At 34.8% G+C, this 19558-nt stretch overlaps 1 protein-coding gene across 9 annotated transcripts in view; it reads right to left on the bottom strand.

Annotated features, from left to right (window-relative positions):
• Positions 1-19558, bottom strand: part of EYA4 (EYA transcriptional coactivator and phosphatase 4) — a gene marked incomplete at both ends in the record, with an annotated part of 230504 nt that overhangs the window by 58082 nt on the left and 152864 nt on the right. For 4 of the 9 annotated variants that reach the window (XM_079716542.1, XM_079716543.1, XM_079716545.1 and 1 more), the window contains 2 exons: positions 1967-2059; positions 10774-10898. In XM_079716542.1, the coding sequence (XP_079572668.1) occupies positions 1967-2059; positions 10774-10898 (218 nt within the window). Of the gene's footprint in view, positions 1-1966; positions 2060-9074; positions 9144-10773; positions 10899-19558 lie in introns of all 9 variants that reach the window. The other 5 variants (XM_079716539.1, XM_079716541.1, XM_079716540.1 and 2 more) reach the window with 2 other exon arrangements.

Genomic DNA, 19558 nt, shown 5'->3' with positions numbered 1-19558 from the left:
TTTGCCTGCCAGGGAACATTTAAAATGCTAGAAGACATCTTTGGTTGTCACAGCTGAGGAAAGCTACTGTTAACTTGGGATAGATGCCAGGGATGCTGTTAAACACCTTACAGTGCAGAGGACAGCTCTCCCACAATAAAAAATTAGCCAAGTTTTTAATAGTGGTGCTGTTGAGAATCCCTGACCTAAAGCACTCTGTCTAATTGAACGTGGTCCATGGCATTGGAAATGTTCTATATCTGAGTTGTCCATTATGGTAGCCACTAAAAAACCCCACATACAACTCTTAAACACTTAAAATGTAATTAATGCGACTAGATAAAAGATGTTTGCTTTACCAAATAGTATTTAATTTAGACTTAAATAGCCACATATGGCCAGTGGCTACTTTTCTGGACAGCACAGCCCTAGATAATTCTTAAAAAAAAACTGGGACACTATTTGTAAATATAATATGAGTAAATTCCAGACAGCTTGACAGTTCACACCTGTTTCTTTTTCCATCTTTATCTTTTCCAGTGGGGTATTACAGAAAAGACTGTTGGACTGACCAGGACATTATTCTAGAATCATTTATACCAGTGACCACCTGTGAGGCCTTGACTGTATGGGCTTAACCACCTTTAACTTCTCTGTGCCTCCATATTCTTGCCTATAAAACGGATCATCACAGATCTCTGAAATTCCTTCTGGAGCTAACATCCCATAATTTTTTCATTCAGCTTTCATTAACTTGTAGTGTACTATTTAAGTATATCAGCGATCACTTAATTTCATTCCTATCCTTAAAAACTGTGTTCATATATGCATTTACTTTGCAGAAAGTTTACAACACTTATGGTAAGTAATATAAATGCTAGGGTAAGTTGGTGCCTATTTATCTGCTAAGAGGCAAGAGAATTGCTAGAAAGGAGGTGAATTAGGACACATGCTTCTCTATACAAAGTGTATAAATTATTATATCTTTCTGTTTGGAGTACTAATATTTAAGTGAATACATGGCAGCTGCTTCCAGTCAGTGTGAACCAATGAAACGGGATCATCTGTATCTATAAAAATCAAATATATGCTATAATGACATTATAGTCAAGGATTTACCTCAGCTCTTTTTACATGAGAAGCATACCCACACAAAATCCTTGTATATGCGAACATGAATAAATATAAAATATATTAGAGTAGAATAACAGAACCAAGATTTAATTATCACAAATACTTTTCTAGGTTTAGTGTTCATCTTTCTGCTATACAAATTCCTCCTCAGGTTAAAAAAAAAAAACGGCCTTTCACCAGATAATCAACCAAACGAAATATAGTAACGAAAAAAAATCTTTCAGTCAACTTATTGCGTGTCCTTGTGCCCACCTGGGGGTTATCAGGTATTTCTATTTAAAGAGGATTGATGTTTAAAGACACGCTATTGTTCTCTTTGAAGCATTTGAGCGAAATTCGTGCTCTCAGAGGCTGGGTTCTAATGCGACCAGCATGTGCTGTCCTGCAGCCCATTAACCTTTAATACCTGTCACTCAGCTGCTTACACAGGAAGGTTTTTTTTTTTTAAACCCAGAGAGGAAACAAGGTTATTTAGAAAGAATCAAATGGATAGTTTTACATCTCGAATGTTGGAGAGAAGGCAGTTTTGATGTCATTTAAATGGGTAAGTTGAAGGAACAAAGTTAAGAATTACAACCTAATAACTAAATTAAGCACTGTATAAAATAATTATGAAAGAATTCAGTTCTGCTTATTTCTAATAAGAAAGTCAGGGGATTGCTTTGCTGTCAACTGCAGATTCAGCAAAACTATTCTAAACATCATTTCTAAAAAAAGCATAATTTTATGACAATGAGTTTTCCAAAAAGTGAATTTATTGCTGAATTTATAAAAATCCAATTCTCGCTTATTCACCAGCAGGATGAGGTGGACCCCAATGCGTACGGAACAACACACGAGCTTAAGGCTTTACCTGACCCAGTAAAAGTGTCAAGCGCTCCATCTCCAGTCGTGGTTGTGGTTTCACTGCTGTTCAAAGGCTCTGTTTTGACTGCAAGGAGAGACACTACGTAGAAGAATAAGTACATGTGAGTTTTATTTCTAACTTTATATCAAAGATGCTGACTGTACGACTAGTGGCTTTTCTAGCTACCATGGCATGCAAGAGAAAACTTGGGAAGTCGATGAGGAGAGTTTTGTTAATTTAGCTTCTAAATGGACATGCATTTATAGAGGATTTAATCTAAAAATCTTCTGCCTAAACTGGTTCTCTCGAATCTGGCTTTTAAGGCAGTCAACCTTACACAGTGAAACAGCAGTACGTGTATTTGCATTTTTAAATCACCTAAGCACACTCTGGGATTATAGTCAAAAGGCAGAAGAAAGGAATCGTCAGTCAGTCTTTAGCACATTTAATCCAAATCGTAACAAAGAGATTTACTGCTTATATTTTATTCTTCCCAAGGTGACATTAAAAAAAAAAAAGATTGTTTAAGAATATAATGAGGCATATGCAAATACAGAAACCAGGGGTGTATTCATATGGTGGGTGAAAAATGAAGCACTCAGTAAAGTTCTGCTCTACAAAAGCCAAAAGAGCCATAAGGTGTTGGGCTTTTTATTCTAATGGTATAACAATTTTTAATACATTATAGACATAAACATAGAATAAGAGATGGTTTCTACAACAGTAATTGTATCTTTTGAAAACTCTTTCATATATTATTTCTCCTTTGAGGTGGTATATTTTGGCAAAATCCTCACTTGGCAATGATGTAGCCACTGAGGTATACATCACTGTCATTATTAGATGCAACGAGTTTGGCAGGGGCAGTGAAAAAGCCTCTACCCATTTTGTCACACCATATTTTCCCTTTGTGGGCAGAGCTCCATGTATCACAGCAGCAAGGGAATAAACTAAATTATTTTCTGCTTAACACCTCTTATGTTTCCTGGTCATAAATGGAATGACACAGTTCAAAACCTCAGAAGCAAGCAGAAAACTATAAAGAAGAAAGCTGAAGACTAGCCAACCACGGACAAATATGGCCAAAAGAATAGTGGGTTCAGAGAGTACCCACCAAGCAAGCAAGTCAGCGACGTTACTCTGTTAGAAAAGCAATTAATGATGGAGAAACATGCAGTAATGATTATGTTCCCTTTCCACATGAAGAGAATTGGCTGGACCCTCCCTCAGTGAGCTCTGGGGTTAATTTAGCATCCGGGATTTAACTATGTCATGAAGATTTGCTGGAAGATTCAGAGTCGAACTGTAAAGGTTGGAAAGAATCCAAACTCTAAACCACACTGCCTCACAGGCAGCACTAACTAACCAAGAATTCCTTTCATCTGTACAGAGATGGTCCAGAGTAGGGTTTAGAAAGGTGTAAAAGCTACTCTCTACGATGCAATGTCCCCATCTGACTTCTGACATATGACAAAAAGGAATCGTCCAAAGCCACCAGCAAAACTAAGATAAGAGACAGTTTGTCTTCCAAATTCTAATCATGGCTAAATTCCTATTTAAACATGTCTAAATCTATAACAATATTTTTAAAATAGATGTATTAATACTAATGGTTATATATATTTCACTTGTGAAATGGGGAGGGGGGAAGTAGAATGTCTAAAAAACTAACCAAGCTAGACATGAGGTTTAGTTTTGTTACTTTGGATCCCAACTTTGAGGTTTGATTTCAAAAACTTAGAATTGGTGTTATTTATAATCTCCTCAATTTGAAAGTTTCAGGTGGTCAAAAGGAGAAGGAAGAAAAGCCAGAGAGAGAGTTTGAAAGGAGTAGGAAGAAAAGCCAGAGAGAGAGAGTTTGTGGTTGCATTCATTATCCTGGAATCATCTCTCATTAAAATTTTAAAGGTCTGCTTTTAGTCAAAGACAAAGGAGGCTCATTTATCTGAGAAGAGGCATCACTAGAAAGTATATAAAGACAAGCATACACATCAAGATGTGTTCAGTGGACTAAAACACATGGATTTAAAAGTAATAGTTAAATGGATGCTAACACTTGGGGGAAAACATTACACATTAATCCAAACTTATTTTTCATATGTGGGTAAGAGTTGAAAAATAGGGAAAAGGGGGAAAATCAATCAGAACAGAAAATAATTTATGTTCACAGGAGGGCAGCATCAGCAAACATCTCTTGAGTAAGATGCAAAGTTATTTTGATTTGATTTTTATAGAGAAGGAAAGTAATATTAAGTAATAATGTTTTTTTCAGGAACAGAAAACTCAGAGAAGTGAAATGGGCATTCTTTATATGATTAGCTGATTTATTAAAAAGATGTTAAAATACAAAGAAGTGTCTTAATATTTAGAAAACAGGTAATGACTATAAAGTAAACATTATGATAATTATAAGGTTTGAAAAATGGAAGTCGTTTTCACTACAGGTCTGAATATATTTGAAATGTATTCCATTTTCTTTTGTCATGGTTTTGTTTCCACACATTTAATATGTGTAAGACACTATTGGAAAGATGTTCATCAATGAAACAAATCTAGTTTTATGCATCTATTTTCTAAAACTTATAAAAATACTCATTTCAAAAGTTTATGAGTGTACATTCACTGTCATGTTCAAATGTATTTTTTTTTTTTACTGTATTCTATTGTTCTTAAGTTAACACAGAAGTTAAACAGGGCTTTTAATTTATTTTAAGGACTGTGTCCAATATCATTACAGTTCATGCTATCAAATGTACAGAATAACCTTCTATAGAAGGAAAGCATCATCTTTATGAACAAAATTCAAACTTACAAAATAAACATTTTGATTTCAAAAGCCGCAATCATTTTTTAATTCTTAGGTTAGAGAGTTTTGTGGTTTTATTCTTCTACATGCTTGAAATAAGTGATTCAAGGTTCATTTCCCAAAAGGTGGGATGGAAAATCTACATACATATAGCACTTTGTACAGAACCATTACTTCGAGAAATAATTATATTGCCAGGCCCCCTCCATGCTAGTTATCCACTTGCAACTTAGATGTTTTTCATAAAGCCAAATAGTTAAAAAAAGTCAAAGTCATTTTATTATACTGATATGACAGGGTTTTATTTTTAACCTTCAAAAATAATTGATCTCTGTGGACTAAATCAAGATTGCATGAGATTATTGTCAGCTATGGCTACTAAGTCACTGATTTTCTCTCTTTACATCCCAACCTTCTTCTATACTCTCATACAAGTATTTTCAAAGCAAATTTAATCTTGTCCCCTCAGATTATCTTTAGAACTCAAGTACAACATTAATATATATTAATTATTTTTAGAGGAAGTCTGTGTTATTATCATAACTTAATGCTCATGTTCATTTTTTGCAATATTAGGCTTAATTAACCCTTGAAAGAGAGGTAACCCAAGTACTTTACATTTTACATTTCATCTTCAGAGATCTGTGTTTAAACTGGTGTCCGCTTAAAAGACTATATATGTAATTCCAAATATACTCCTTCCTGAACCACAAAATCTCACGTAGCCACCTCTGACAACTTAGGTTCTACAAAGAATTTCAGGAGGAGTTAGATCAGGAAGGATACAATTTACAACACTGCAGGGGAGGAAAGAGGTACTGCCTACTAGTTTTATGATTTATGTTTTTCTAAATCCATTTTTTCACTCAAAAACCTATGAGCACCAAGTGTCTTTCATTTCTAAATATCCATGAAGTACTTAGTTTTGTAAAATAATTTGATGATGCTTCCAATTTACGGCTTTCATTCCAGAAAGAAAATCTAAAAAGAGTAGAGCCACAGTAGTAGCTGGTTCTACTGCACAGACACATAATACTCAGAAACAAATTCATCCCATGTGAATCAATCATCTATATATTAAAAACTCTGGGAGATTCTTTTCTGTGCTCTACAGATTTCAAATATAGAAAACACCATAAACCCAATCAGAATGTCTGATCTTGGTTCCCCCAAATCAGAATGTCTGATCTTGGTTCCCCCAAATCTTCTCTTTGAAGTATTTTCTTAATCTCCATGTAGAATCAAATATTCCCTCCCTCTGCTGTGCACCCACCTTGAACACATTATGCACTCATTATTTTCTTTTCTGTTTCCCTCTGCTAGTCTTTTGGTCCCTTGATGGCTAGTATCATGTTCTATAGGTCATTGGGTTCCCATTTCCTAGCACAGAACCTGGCATATAATAGGAACCTGATACATTTTAAGTTAGAAAGTGAAAATTCACATTTAGACCCTATCCTAAGCACTTCCAATAAATATAAGTATTTTGTATATAAAGTATAGCTAATCATGTATCTTGACATCATTAGGGAAATTAGAATCTTACTTATATATGGAAGTAACTTTTCACATGATTGGCATGCATTTACACGCATGTATATACATGTACATGAAGTAGCATACATGAATTTATATCTGGGTTGGCAAACTACATCTCAAGTGCCAAGTCTACCCCATGGCCTGTTTTTGTATAGCCCGTGAGCTAAGAATGACTCTTTCATTTTTAAATAGTTGAAAAATATCAAAGAAGAATAATATTTTTTGACATAAAAATTTTACAAAATTCGAATTTCAGCATTCATAAATCAAGTTTTATTTGAATATGGTCAAGTTCACTTGTTTAAATATTGTCTATGGCTCCATTTGTGCAATGAAAGCACAGTTGAATAGTTACAACAGAGACCATATGGCCTGCAAAGCTGAAAATATTTACTATCTGACCTTTTACAAAAAAAGTTTGTTGACCACTGATCTGTATGCTAAGATATGATTGTATTTATTATATTTTTATTGACAGTTCTTCATTTTAACAATTTCACAAGTGACAAAAATTTGAAAGGAAAATCTAGATTCTAATATAAATCTGCAGATATAATTACAGAATTAGGATTAAGGTGATGAACCCCTTTAAAAATTACTTTAAGGAGTAATGTAATATATTTAAACAGCACCAAGGTAGTAGGGTAGGATATTAAGGTGACACTATTGACTCATTCGTATCAGTAAAAGCTATCAAAGTTATCATTTTGAAAATCTAAAGTTAATGGAAAGATCTTGAAAAGCCACTAAATTAGCTTTTGCTTTTGTCTTTTGTTTTATTATAATAATTTTATAAAGTGATCAAATTCCATCAATAAAACCCAGAATTATAAATAAAATAGTTTACTCTCAATGGGAAACATTGTGCATCAAATGCTCAGCTTATGTTATAAACACATGGCATAAAGAGTCATTAAAATTCATTAAATATTTCATATCATTATGCCACTGAGACTATATCCTTAATAATCAAAGTGTACTTAACATTTTATTACTAAAAGTTTGCCTCTGTGGCCAGTTTACATGTTCTAAATGCAGAAAAATTTATTATCTGACCAAACATTGGAGAGTCTTTTAACACACTGACTGCACGTTTCCATTTTCCTTAAAAAACTGTTGCCTAATTATTATTGAATTATTAATTAAGGAAAAGGAATTATGTTGGTTTATATTGCCCCAAATTTACATACATTATATGATTTAAAACAAAAGCTTTGCCAGTAAAGTATTATTATCTTTCTTTTGTAGACAAGAATTAAAGCTCAGAGAGGTTAAGTAACTTGTCCAAGATGACACAGCAAGTAAATGTAGTGCCAGGTTTCAGATCCATGGTCTTCCTGACACAGAAGTCCTTTTTTTTCCCACATGGTCACACAACTCTTAAACATTAATACTAAGAACTAGGAAAACTTGATGTTTTACACATAAAAAACTTTTTTCTGTTGGATATTAGATGTAAATTACTAAATATTGATTGTATATATTCACTATTGTAAAGTTGCCTATGTTACATTAATATGTCAGAATAGAACAACAGCCAGTGAGCTAAGAATGTTTTTTATATCTTAAATGTTTAAAAAAAAATCAAAATTAGAATATTTTGTGACATGTGATAATTATATGAAATTTAAATCTCAGGGTCCATAAATCAAGTTTTATTGGAACCTGACGACTCTCATTCATTTATGTATTGCCTATGGCTGCCTCTGAGCTACAGTGACAGAGCTGCATAGATGAGACAGAGAGAGACAGCATAGCCTACACAGCCTAAAACATTTCCTGTCTGGTTCTTTGCAAAAAAAGACCCTTGAGTTAGAATTAAGAGGAACTAAGTTCTGGCAACATATTTTTTTTAAGTATGAAAGTATATTTTAAGTGTGGAATTAAAAAAAAAGAAACTAATACTATAAAAATTTAAATAACGGGCATAATGGAGTATTTTTCATCCACTGGTCATATATTCTAATTTAATCTACATACAGCAAGGTCCAGGCAAACTGTGCCTATTCTAACTGCTTGCTTGTAATGCACATTTCTAACAGGTCATGAGCTCTTCTTTTTAATGCTAGAATTGGGTGGTTCTACAGAGGTTTTATGTGGTTTTGTTTTAATTTTTAAATTTTGATAGCACATTAACTTTTGGTTTGGGAAAAAGTTTATTTATATTATATATATATAAATATAGGGATGTAGTTAATATCTATAGTTCAAAACATTTTAAGAGATTTAATATTAATTTATAATTTTAAATGTATAGCTTTCATCACTGGTAATTTTTTAAATGATGGGTTTTTAAATGTTAATATTACTTAAGGTATTTTAATTGGAATATTTATTAAAGTCTGTAAAATAGGAAATATCATTTTGCCATGTTATGAATTTAATTTAATTTATGAAAGCCTATAGGCTATGGAGATTGAGTTTGTACGTAGGCGCAATCTGCTTCAACTGCTCATTGACGTGACAATTGTGTTGAATTATCACTTAATAAACTGATAGAAAAATAGTAGATGCACCCGTTTGTGCAAAATTATGAAAAAACTAAGAAAAGAATACTACTGACCTAAGATTAGAATACCAGTTGATAAGAAAAACATAGCCAACTGTTATCAATAAACAACTAAAAGGTGAGTTCGTGTCTCCTTTTTTTTTTATATAACAAGTACTGAACACAGAAAAGAGAGTGCAAACAGAAATAGCAACAGAAAGCAAACCAGAAGGGCAAATCCACACACCCAAACACATGCAGTGTACCATCATCTCTCATACTTGTTGCGGAGGAGGGGGTGTTGCAACTCAGCAACCAGTCTGCAGTGTTTAAAACAGTCATGTTGTCCCCTGAGAACAGGAACAGCATAAGGGTTCATTGTCTGAATGCCTGCTCAGTGTACGAGAATAGTCTTCAGTGCTTGTACTAGTTTCTGACCCTTTTGCCAAAATTATAACTGCACGGTATGACTTTTACATTTTAGTTTATCAGGTATGTTTTAGTTCAGTTAAATATACATACATGGTGATTAGTGACCTTCAAAGTCTGATTTCAGAGTGCATGTTTTTTTTTTTTAATCTTATTATTTGCACCCAAGTTAAGGTTTAAATATAAATGTTCTTACTCCACAAGTGATCACTAAACAATCTTATAAATTTGCAATCCTATAATTAATTAGCCAAAATTATAGATGCATGTTTAGAGACAAACACTATAAACAAGGAAAATGTTAATTTACAAAGGGTTTTATGTAAAACATTATTAAATACAGGCAAGTTGCAATCCACACAACTTTACAAAGAAAATTTTAGATTTCACAGTTACTCTAAAATAAGTGGAAAGAGGTGTATCAATTTAATAAATATTTACTGAAAATTTAAAAGAAAATATGATGTGGCAAATGCTGATATCTAATAAAATGAATAGCTTACAAATTAAAGCAATTTCCAAGTAATTTTTCACTCGATGAAAACATCTATATCTACAAAACTTCAAGGTAATTGTGAGTAATTAAAAATGCAGCTTATATATGTGTATATATGTACATATATATGTATAGGCTTTCTACATATACATATTCTGATGCAAAAATCAGATCCTATTTTCTGACAGGTTGAATGAATTTTATAAAAACAATAGGGTTGGGCTTCCCTGGTGGCGCAGTGGTTGAGAGTCCGCCTGCCGATGCAGGGGACACGGGTTCGTGCCCCGATCCCGGAAGATCCCACATGCCGCGGAGCGGCTGGGCCCGCGAGCCATGGCCGCGGAGCCTGTGTGTGTCCGGAGCCTGTGCTCCGCAACGGGAGAGGCCACAGCAGTGAGAGGCCCACGTACAGAAAAAAAAAAAAAAAAAAAAAAAAAACAATAGGGTGAAATATTTGAAATAGTTATTATTGTTGCCATATGTTGTGGCATAATTATGAGCTAATCATATGAAAAGGTATCTAGAAAAAAATTCAATTCCTATTTTAAATACATGTTAGGTATTTCTCTCTTTGAAAAGAAAATGCAGCAGATATGGACATTTTTCTATTCCCGAAACCATTTTTTAGAAAAATTTTGGAGTAGGCTTTCTCTCAAAATTCAAAATAAAACCAAAAACTCATAGAATTTCTTTTCTGTTTTCTATTTTTGTTGTTGTTGAGTAAGATCAGAGAGTAAATCATTTGGCCACATTTTTTACATTTTGAAAAATATGTATAAGGGCAAATACAAAAAGAAAGCCTTGCCAAAGGCCTTCAAAATGTTGCTCTGGGCTATCTATTCTTTCTGACTGTTTCCAGCTATAGAGGAGGAGCAAAAATTTCAAGAAAATCAACAGAACAATAAATAATCCATTAACTATATATTACTTGAGTATAATGCTATGATGTTATTGCTTATGAGATATAATATTTCTTTATTAGCAGATCCCTAACATGTAAAGCCACAACAAAGTTTGAAATGTGATTCTGGGTGTCTTCAGGGTTGTACACTTACCTCCTGTTCCATTTGTGGTGACCGATGTGTTGCTGAGATTAGCTTTCTCCAGTTTGGAGCTACCAGGAGTATCGCCACCTCCAACAAGAGGATGAGGACTTGCTAGGTCCTGCATTTCCATAGACCTGTTGGAGCAGGAAACAGAGAAAAAGTTGAAATTTCAGCAATGCTTTCTTAATAAACTATGTATATCACTCTACTGAGCATGAAGGTGATCTCACAATAATAGGAATTGAAACCCACAGCTTAGACTTTTTGGTTAATCAGGTGAACATGATGGTCCATTAAAAATTAATAAATAAGTAAAGCTTCCATGATAGTTAAGCTTCCTCATTTGTTTGTTATTTGTAATAATCATACAAAAACGCAGATCTACAGGAAGAAATGAAGAGTGACAGAAAGGTAAATTTGTAGGTAAATACAAAAGCTTATCTTATTTTTCTCTTACTTCATGAAAGACAGTGAACTGTGTAATTTATGATATAGGATAAAAGTAAAATATGTGACAACAACAGCACAAAGAATAGTTGCCAGGGGTGGGATTGGGGTGGAAATGAATAGGCAGAGCACAGAGAATTTTTAGGACAGTGAAAATACTCTGTATGATATTGTAATGAAAGATGTATGTCATTATACATCATGCAAACTCACAGAATGTACAGCACCAAGAGTTAACACTAAGGTAAACTATGTACTTTCAATGTAGGTTCATCCTTGGTAACAAATGCAGCATTCCGGTGAGTGATGCTGATAATAGGGGAGGTTATGCATGTGCAGGGCAGGGGGTAGATGGAAAATCTCTGTACCTACTGTTCAACTTTGCTGTAAGTGTTAAACTACCCTAAAAAATAAAATCTTAGGAAAAATCAAGTCAACACTGGTTGTATGCAAATAAAGCAGTGGTTAGTGAGAAATTTATATCTTTAAATGGTTACATAAGAAAAGAAGGGTTTAGAATCTGTGATCTAAGTTTCTACCTTAAGAAACCAGTGACAGAAAGGCAACTGAACCCAAAGTAAGTAAAAGACAGGAAACAATGAAAAGCAGAAATCACTGAAATAGAAAATCTATGAACAACAGAGACAATTTACAAATCCAGAAGATGATCATTAGAGATACTGAAGATATTAAAAAGGATAATAAGAGAATATTATGAACAATATTATGCCAAATAATTCAATAATTTAGATAAAATCAGACTTTCTTGAAAGACACAAACTATAAAAACTTATAACAACTTTTAAAAACTGTCCTATACCAATTAAAGAAATTGAGTTCATAATTAAACATTAAAAAAAAAAAACTCCACAGCCATATGGTCACATTAGTGAATGCTAGCAAATATTTAAGGAAAAATAACAGCCATCTTTTATAAATTCTTTTAGAAGAAAATAGGAGGTAACACTTTTCACTCCACTGTAAGTGACCAGAATTACCCTGATCCAAAGTCTGCCAAAGGCAATTCCAGAAAAAAAATTATGGATTTATATTTCTCATGAACATAGATGAAACAATATTTCAAAAACTATTATCAAATAAAATCTAGCAATGAAAAGGTAATATATGATGACCAGGTGTGTCTTATTCCAAGAATTCAAGTTGAGTTAACACTTAAAAATCAATAAATGTAATTCAATATATTAACTGAATATACTTTCAATGGGTGTAAAATGCATTTGACAATATTCATTATCCATTCATGATACAATTCTGAGAAAACTAGGAAAAGAAGAATTTGCCTCCCATATGATAAAGACCATTCTTGAAAAATCTACATCTTACATCTTATTTCATGATGAAATATTGAATGGTTTCTCATTAAAGAAAGATCAGAACTAAGGCAAGAGTATCTCTTTTTCCCACTTCAACACAACATTTTATTGGCACTCTTAGTCAGTGGGAGAAAACAAAAATGAATAAGTAAAAGGGGTAAAGCTTAGAAAGAAAATTTGTTAATTCAATAAAATAGATAACTAATAAGGACATGCTGTATTAAAAAAAAACCTGTTAATTCACAGGTAACATAATTGTTTATGTAAAAAATTCTGAGAAATCCATTAAGAAAAACCCTATGAGAACTAATGGGTGAATTTACCAAAGTTACAGGTACAAGGGCCTTGCCAATCATAAATAAAAACATGAACCAAAAATATCTGAAACATCAGTCGATGCCTTTCTAGTTCAAACACTGAACTACCAAAACAGTGGCTGTTCAGGAGGTTGGAAGTTGGGTTATTCACAGTCCCGCTCCAGCTCAACTCAACTCCAAAAGGAATCTGAATGCTCAGACCTTGCTCTCACAGTCAGCCAGAACAAACAACTTAGACATTTTGGGAAATAAAACAAAATAAATACCATGTTTCAGTCTCTACTGAGTTTCTGTACATAATCTTCAGAAAACTACAAATATATGATTTTCAGAATACTATAAATTATTTTGTACATAATGTTCAGAATGACATCTTGACTCATAACAAGAAGCAGGAATATATGACCCATAGTAGAGAGAAAACACAGTAAATAGAAGCAGACCTGTAGATGACTCAGGATTTGGAATTAGCAGACAAGGATTTAAAAAACTATTGTGTATATGTGAAATAATTTATAGGAAAATATATGTACACAAGGTATAAACATATAAATATGCCATGTATATAGATAGATACATATATGGCATATATACATATGTGCCATATATATTTTATATGTATGTATAATTATGAATATAACGTGTATGTATTACATCTAAATATTGCATATAGATAAAAATGAAAACTGCAAAAAAGAGCCAAATGAAAGTTCTAGAATGAATATTATAATATATTAAATTAAAAAATAGTGTTTGGATGGACTTCAAGGCACTGCAAAAAAAAAAAAAAAATCAGTAAATCTGAAACTGGGCCAGTAGAAGTTATCCAAACTGAAGCAGACAGACAAAATATTGGGGAAAATATTGAATAAAGTAAAAGTAACCTGTGGAATATTATTAGAAAGCAAGAAAGGGAAAGAGACAGAATAATTTCAGAATAAATAATGGCCAAATTTGATAATAAACAGCAACCCATAAAGCCCTGAAACACAATAAATGAGAAAAAGAAAAAGAAAACGAAACCTTCAGCACATTACAGTCAAATTCTTAAAATAAGATAAAGAGAAGTCTTTATAGCAATCGGATAAAAAAGACACAGAGGAGAGGAGAATAGTAGGAACTCCCAAAAGTATTATCGGTAACACACTCCTGATAACATGCCTAATTACGGTAAACAACGAATGCTTGTGATTTTATCTTCTCCTACCGAACCCACCCAACATAAATATTTTTAGTTTAATTGAACTAATAAATGAATAATTGCTTATTATATGCAAAGTACTGTCACAGGTGTTAGGCTTGCTAAATGGAGAAACCATGGTCCTACCCTCAAAGAAATTTATGATCTAAATGAGAAAGCAGATCCTGTGCATAGAAAACTACAGTACATTAAGTATCCAGACAGAGCCTGGCGGCACATCCTGGAGGACATTGAGAGCTGCGTTCCCTCCCTCTGACCAGAGGCGTGTGGGGCTTGGGAGACATATGAAGAGGATTTTCCAGCTTTACCACGTGTCCACTACTAGGTTATATGTCTGAAGGAGTTGTATAGAAATTCGATAAGTGGTTGGGATAAATGCTGCGTAGAAGGTAAGAGGCTCCATAAGAGTTAGGAGGTGGATGGGGCCCTCAGAGGAAAGCACTCAGGAGCAGAGGCCAAAGCAAGACAGAAACCTTTGGCCAGAGAGGTTTCATCACACTAAGTTCATTTTAGGGTGCCAGGGGAATGTGCTGTCAAACTTGAGGAGTTTATTCCTCTTCTTTTTTTTGTTGTTTTGGGGTTTTTTTGACCGTGCCATGTGGCATGTGGGATCTTAGTTCCCCGACCAGGGATCAAACCGGCACCCCCTGCAGTGAAAGCACAGAGTCTTAACCACTGGACCACCAGGGAGTTTATTCTTGACCCATAGGCAATGAGGAGGCATTGAGGGTTGTTGATCTGGGGAGTCATGAAAAAAATCTGTTGTAGGATTGATGTTAGCAGTGGTTGTTGGCACGCAGGGTGCCTGCGACACAGGATTACTAAACCCAAGGTGGGTCGATGGGAGATTATAGAGGCGAGTTTTCCAAGGAGTGGGGCAAGCAAGGAGTGTTGCTACTATTAATAGTGTGAACTTACTTAAAGAGTCTAGAAAATTTTCTCAGAAATTGTTAGCTGGGTTTTGATGAATTCAAAGAAGGGGTTCTAGGGGAAGCATCTGGTTGGTAGTATTCCTGAAACTGCAAGGTAGTGTAGGGGTTCACAGCCAATCTGAACCACATGCAACATGAAGAAGCAAGGAAAATCAGTCAGGAATGAAAGGATGGAGCCCACACTACAGAGAGGAGTGGGAATATGTCACTCCTGGAAAACAAAAGAAAGATAGCCTTTGTATCTCACATTCCAGTTTCAAGGAAGCCAAAATGCAATTATCTGGCTCTTTACAGTAAGTGTCCTTTGCTTGAATTTATTTTAATGGGTTGATATTTCTTACAGTTAATAGAGCCTTTAGAGAATAGGCATGCATTATTGCTATAAACTATACATTATTGCTATAAACTATAAACTATACAGTAAGAATATTCCTGTACTTTCTTTTGTACGTGAAACTTCAGATTCTTTTTAAGTCTAGTTCATACAATATGTAACATATAAAATATAAAGTTTACCTTAGAGTTCAACAGCAGAAAATGTTTAACAGCTACCAGTTTTTACTGAGTACATATTGTAAGACGCAGCCTATGCTTGCTACTTCAAATATATCCTCTCTGTTAATCTTTACCTTAACACACTGATGTGCATATTATCTTCCATATTTTATAGATAAAGAAATTGAGACTCAGAGAGGATATACAGCATGCCCAAGACCTCATAGGTTGAAAGTAGCAGCACCAAGACTTGAACTCAAGTCTATTTGATGCCGGAGCCGAGGTTCTTTCTGTCACATTATATGTTTCCCATTTTTTAAAGTGGCTTTACTTTTTTCACACTGTGAAACCACAATTAGGAATGCATATTCTTGCAATAAAATATTCTGAATGGTTTTCAAAAAATACTCAGTATAAGCATCTACTCTGACAAATCTACATTACCATATTTAAAGGGGACCCCTTTCTAAATAGCACAGAGAATTATATTCAATATCCTGTGATAAACCACATTGGAAAATAATTTTTTAAAGAATGTATATATATGTATAAAGGTGCCCCTTTTTTTCTTCCAAGATGTCACTTTCAACCCATGTCATAAGGCCATGTGAATACTAGCATCTTTCTGGACAATATAGAAAACAAACTTATTCATAAGCACAAAAACTCTATATAAAAAAAAAAGAGAAGACTTGCAGGTCACGTGCAGCTGTTTTCTTGGTTCTTGTCTGCATTCTTCTGTAGCACAGGTGGAATTTATTTCTAGCAGACTTAAATATCCTCTTCAAACCCAAGGAAGAGCATGCTTTATACTTGTGCATTTAGCGTCTCCTGTAACTCAGAAACCATGATTCCTTCTGCACAGAGCCTGGTAATGAGTCATAGCCTGTTTATTTACAGGCTGAGATTCCACCAATTCTTCATGACCCAAGAAATGCAAAAACATCCTAGACTTTCAAAGGCATTCACTCTCATGCCAGCTTTTTTCTCTGCATAAAGTGGACAGCATGTATGCAGGGCTCTGTGTCCCAAGCTCTCAGAGTCTACCTAACTAGCCAATTTTCATTTTGACTGTCAGAATGCCTTTAAGGGCAAGAGTTCAGGTATTTGCTTTACTCATAACTTCCTTTTTTATGTAATATAAGCCTTTTCATCCTCCTTAGCTGAAAAATTGGAATAACAAAATCAGCTTTTACTTAAATATTGAGAGTATAGGTTGCATTAGGGCAGGGATTATTTTCTATTCATTGCTTTTTTCCTCTACACTTAGAATTGTGTGGGGTACTTAGTGAGTGCTAAGGATGAATAATAAAATAGGAATAGGAAAAATGCTGATGAAGTGATTTGAATTACTTGGAGTCAAGCATACTCTCATTCAACAAACACTGCTTGAGCATCCAGGAAGTTCAGGGACATTTCTAGGAATCCAGAAACTATCTTCTGAGGGCTTGGAGGCTAATAGGAGAGCAAAGGGATGGGTGGAGGGAGATGGGGATTAGCACTGTGATGTCAATGTGTATGGAAGGTTTCATATTTGCATGTGAAAATGTTAGGACTCCCAAATGAGTGAGGTGTGTGTGTGTGCATGTGCACCCATGAGTGTGCAAGAGGGTGGGGAGGAAGATGCCCTGCATGGATACAGAAAACCACTGTGCAAGAAAAAATATAATAAAGCCATTTGGTCAACTTAGATTGGATGAGAGTCATAAGCATGTCACTACTGGGTACCAATTTCCACTCTCTGGAAAAAGCACATCCGTCCACCTTAAACCAACACATTTCAGATTAGGAGCCAAGAAACCCTTGTCCCAGCTGCAGTCCTGAGCCAGTTTCTCCCCTGGCTCAGTTAGGCTGGGAGATGTGGATGCTCTCTGCTTCACGGTGTCTATGTCCCTGATCAGGTGGCCAGAGAGTCCCAGAAGGAGGCCCTCACTAGCCCATTTCAGCAGACATCATCACAACTGGACTCTGCTGCAGAGAAAAGGAAATGTTGGAGGAAGAAAACCCCTATCAACAAGGATCAGGGAAGTGGGCCATGAATAATGGGAGCTATTCTTGCAATTTGCCAGTGACCTCATGCCTGTCCCTGAGGCCAGCCTGAATGCTTGCAGTGCAAGTGACCCATCTGCCAGAGTGACCTCAGGCCCTGGAGTAACAGCAAATAAAGCCATGGACACACTGTTCTCTGGACACTTTTACAGTCCTTCCTTTCCAGGGCTTCCTTACAGATCTAGAAAAGTCCTACAGTTCTGGCCCTTTCTTCACTACGACTCTTAACAGATTATTTAGATAAAACATGGTCTCCCCACCCAAGAAATGTGAGTAAATTTTTAAAAAATGTATCTCTAAAGCATTTCTCTAAATTTAGGTTTTCAAAGCCCCCCCCTTTACTTTGAAAACAAAGGAAAAAAAGCCCAGTGAATTCTCCAACCGTTATTTGAAAAGTACAGGACTCAAGTTTCTGTTAGATCAGTTACAAACCATGGTTAATGAAGCAGGAAATTATTTCCCTGCAGTAAGCAGAAGAATAAAGCCATACGGTCACAATAAAAACATCTAATACCATTAATTATACCAAGAAATATATAGACTCTTTTTCTAAGGAAAAAACTCTACCAGTAAGGATCAAACATTTTACTGGATGATTGAATGAGGGTTTTTCAATGCTAGAATGTTGAATTGAAAAGAGCAAAGCATTAGCATAATGTACACAATAAAGATAACTCTCTATGAAAATGATGGAATTTCGGAGTCTTGAGGGACATTCAACGTCCTCGAACGCAAAAATACCATTTTATGTGCAAGGCTGTGAGTACTATGTTAAGCGCCTGTACTATAGGCTGAAACCTGGGTTTTAAACTCCATCTCTATCACTTACCAGTCAATGGACTTTAGGCTCAAAAATGAAGTTAATGATACCTACCGGAGGGTTACTGAGTGAATGAAATAAGATCACGCACGCAAATTACACAGAATTTGGCACACAGTGTATCTTTATGAATGTTAGCTATTACTAAAGTCACTTCTACAATGCTGCCAACAAATGCCTGATTTGTCTGTTTGAAAACCTGTAGTATCAAGAAAATTGTTTTCTTAAGAGGCGGCCCATTTCATTTTCCGCTCACTTATTAATCAGAAAGTCTTCCATACGTGGTTTCCATGCAACTTTGGTCCTGGAAGAAATTTAACCCATTGACATGGGGTAAGTCTAAACGTTCTTTCCCATAACTTCCCTTCAAACCTCAAAGAGGAATGTCCCAACTCAGAGCCTTAAAGGTGCAAAACATGGCAGGAATATTAAAAGTATCACTCTGGACCCATCAGTATAGTCTGAAGAGTACACTAGCTTTGCTATCAGACACTTTACAGTATGAACAAACACTGAAACCCAGCCAACCAAACCCCTATGATTTGTCCCATGTGATGCTTTAGAGCCCTGCTTTCTCTCAGCCACAACACATGCCATTGGCATTTGGAACCTAAGTGAACAGCTTTTCATATATTCCTCTTAAATGCTATCTTGTTGGACTGAGCCCACTGTTTCACCTTGTCCTGTCAGATTCTGATTCTGCTGTTCCAAGTATTCTTTCCCTGTGCCATTTCACCCATAAACTTTCCTAGCATGCACTCATTGCCAAATCACAATAAACATGTTGAACAGGCCAATGTCAAGGACAGGTCTTGAAGAAGGCACTAGAGTTATAACTTTAGATCTATATCACTGGGAGATAGTTACTGAGCTAATAGCAGTACTATCTTTCAGTCTCTATTTTTCTGTATTTTCCTCATAAATATATAAAGAGCCTTTGAGACACATGTTGTTGAATGCCATATGTGCTAAGTATAATGCAGGCCTTTGTTCCTCTTTTCTGGTATTGCTGTCAGGCTATTCTGTCATGGCTTTTGCTTAGAGAACTTATGCTGGATTCTCATGATCACAGCCCTCTTTCTAATTATTTATATTTAGTTATCTAAGAAGGTAATTTTATTTTTTTGAGATTGATTTAGAACATTTTATTTTAATTTTTAAAATTTTTAGTGAAGTATAGTTGATTTACAATGTTGTGT

The sequence above is a fragment of the Hyperoodon ampullatus genome (genome assembly GCF_949752795.1).
Source record: "Hyperoodon ampullatus genome assembly, chromosome: 12".
Taxonomy (NCBI): Eukaryota; Metazoa; Chordata; class Mammalia; order Artiodactyla; family Ziphiidae; genus Hyperoodon; species Hyperoodon ampullatus.
The sequence above is the reverse complement of the archived record's forward strand: the minus strand, read 5'-3'. Positions and strand labels throughout refer to the sequence as shown.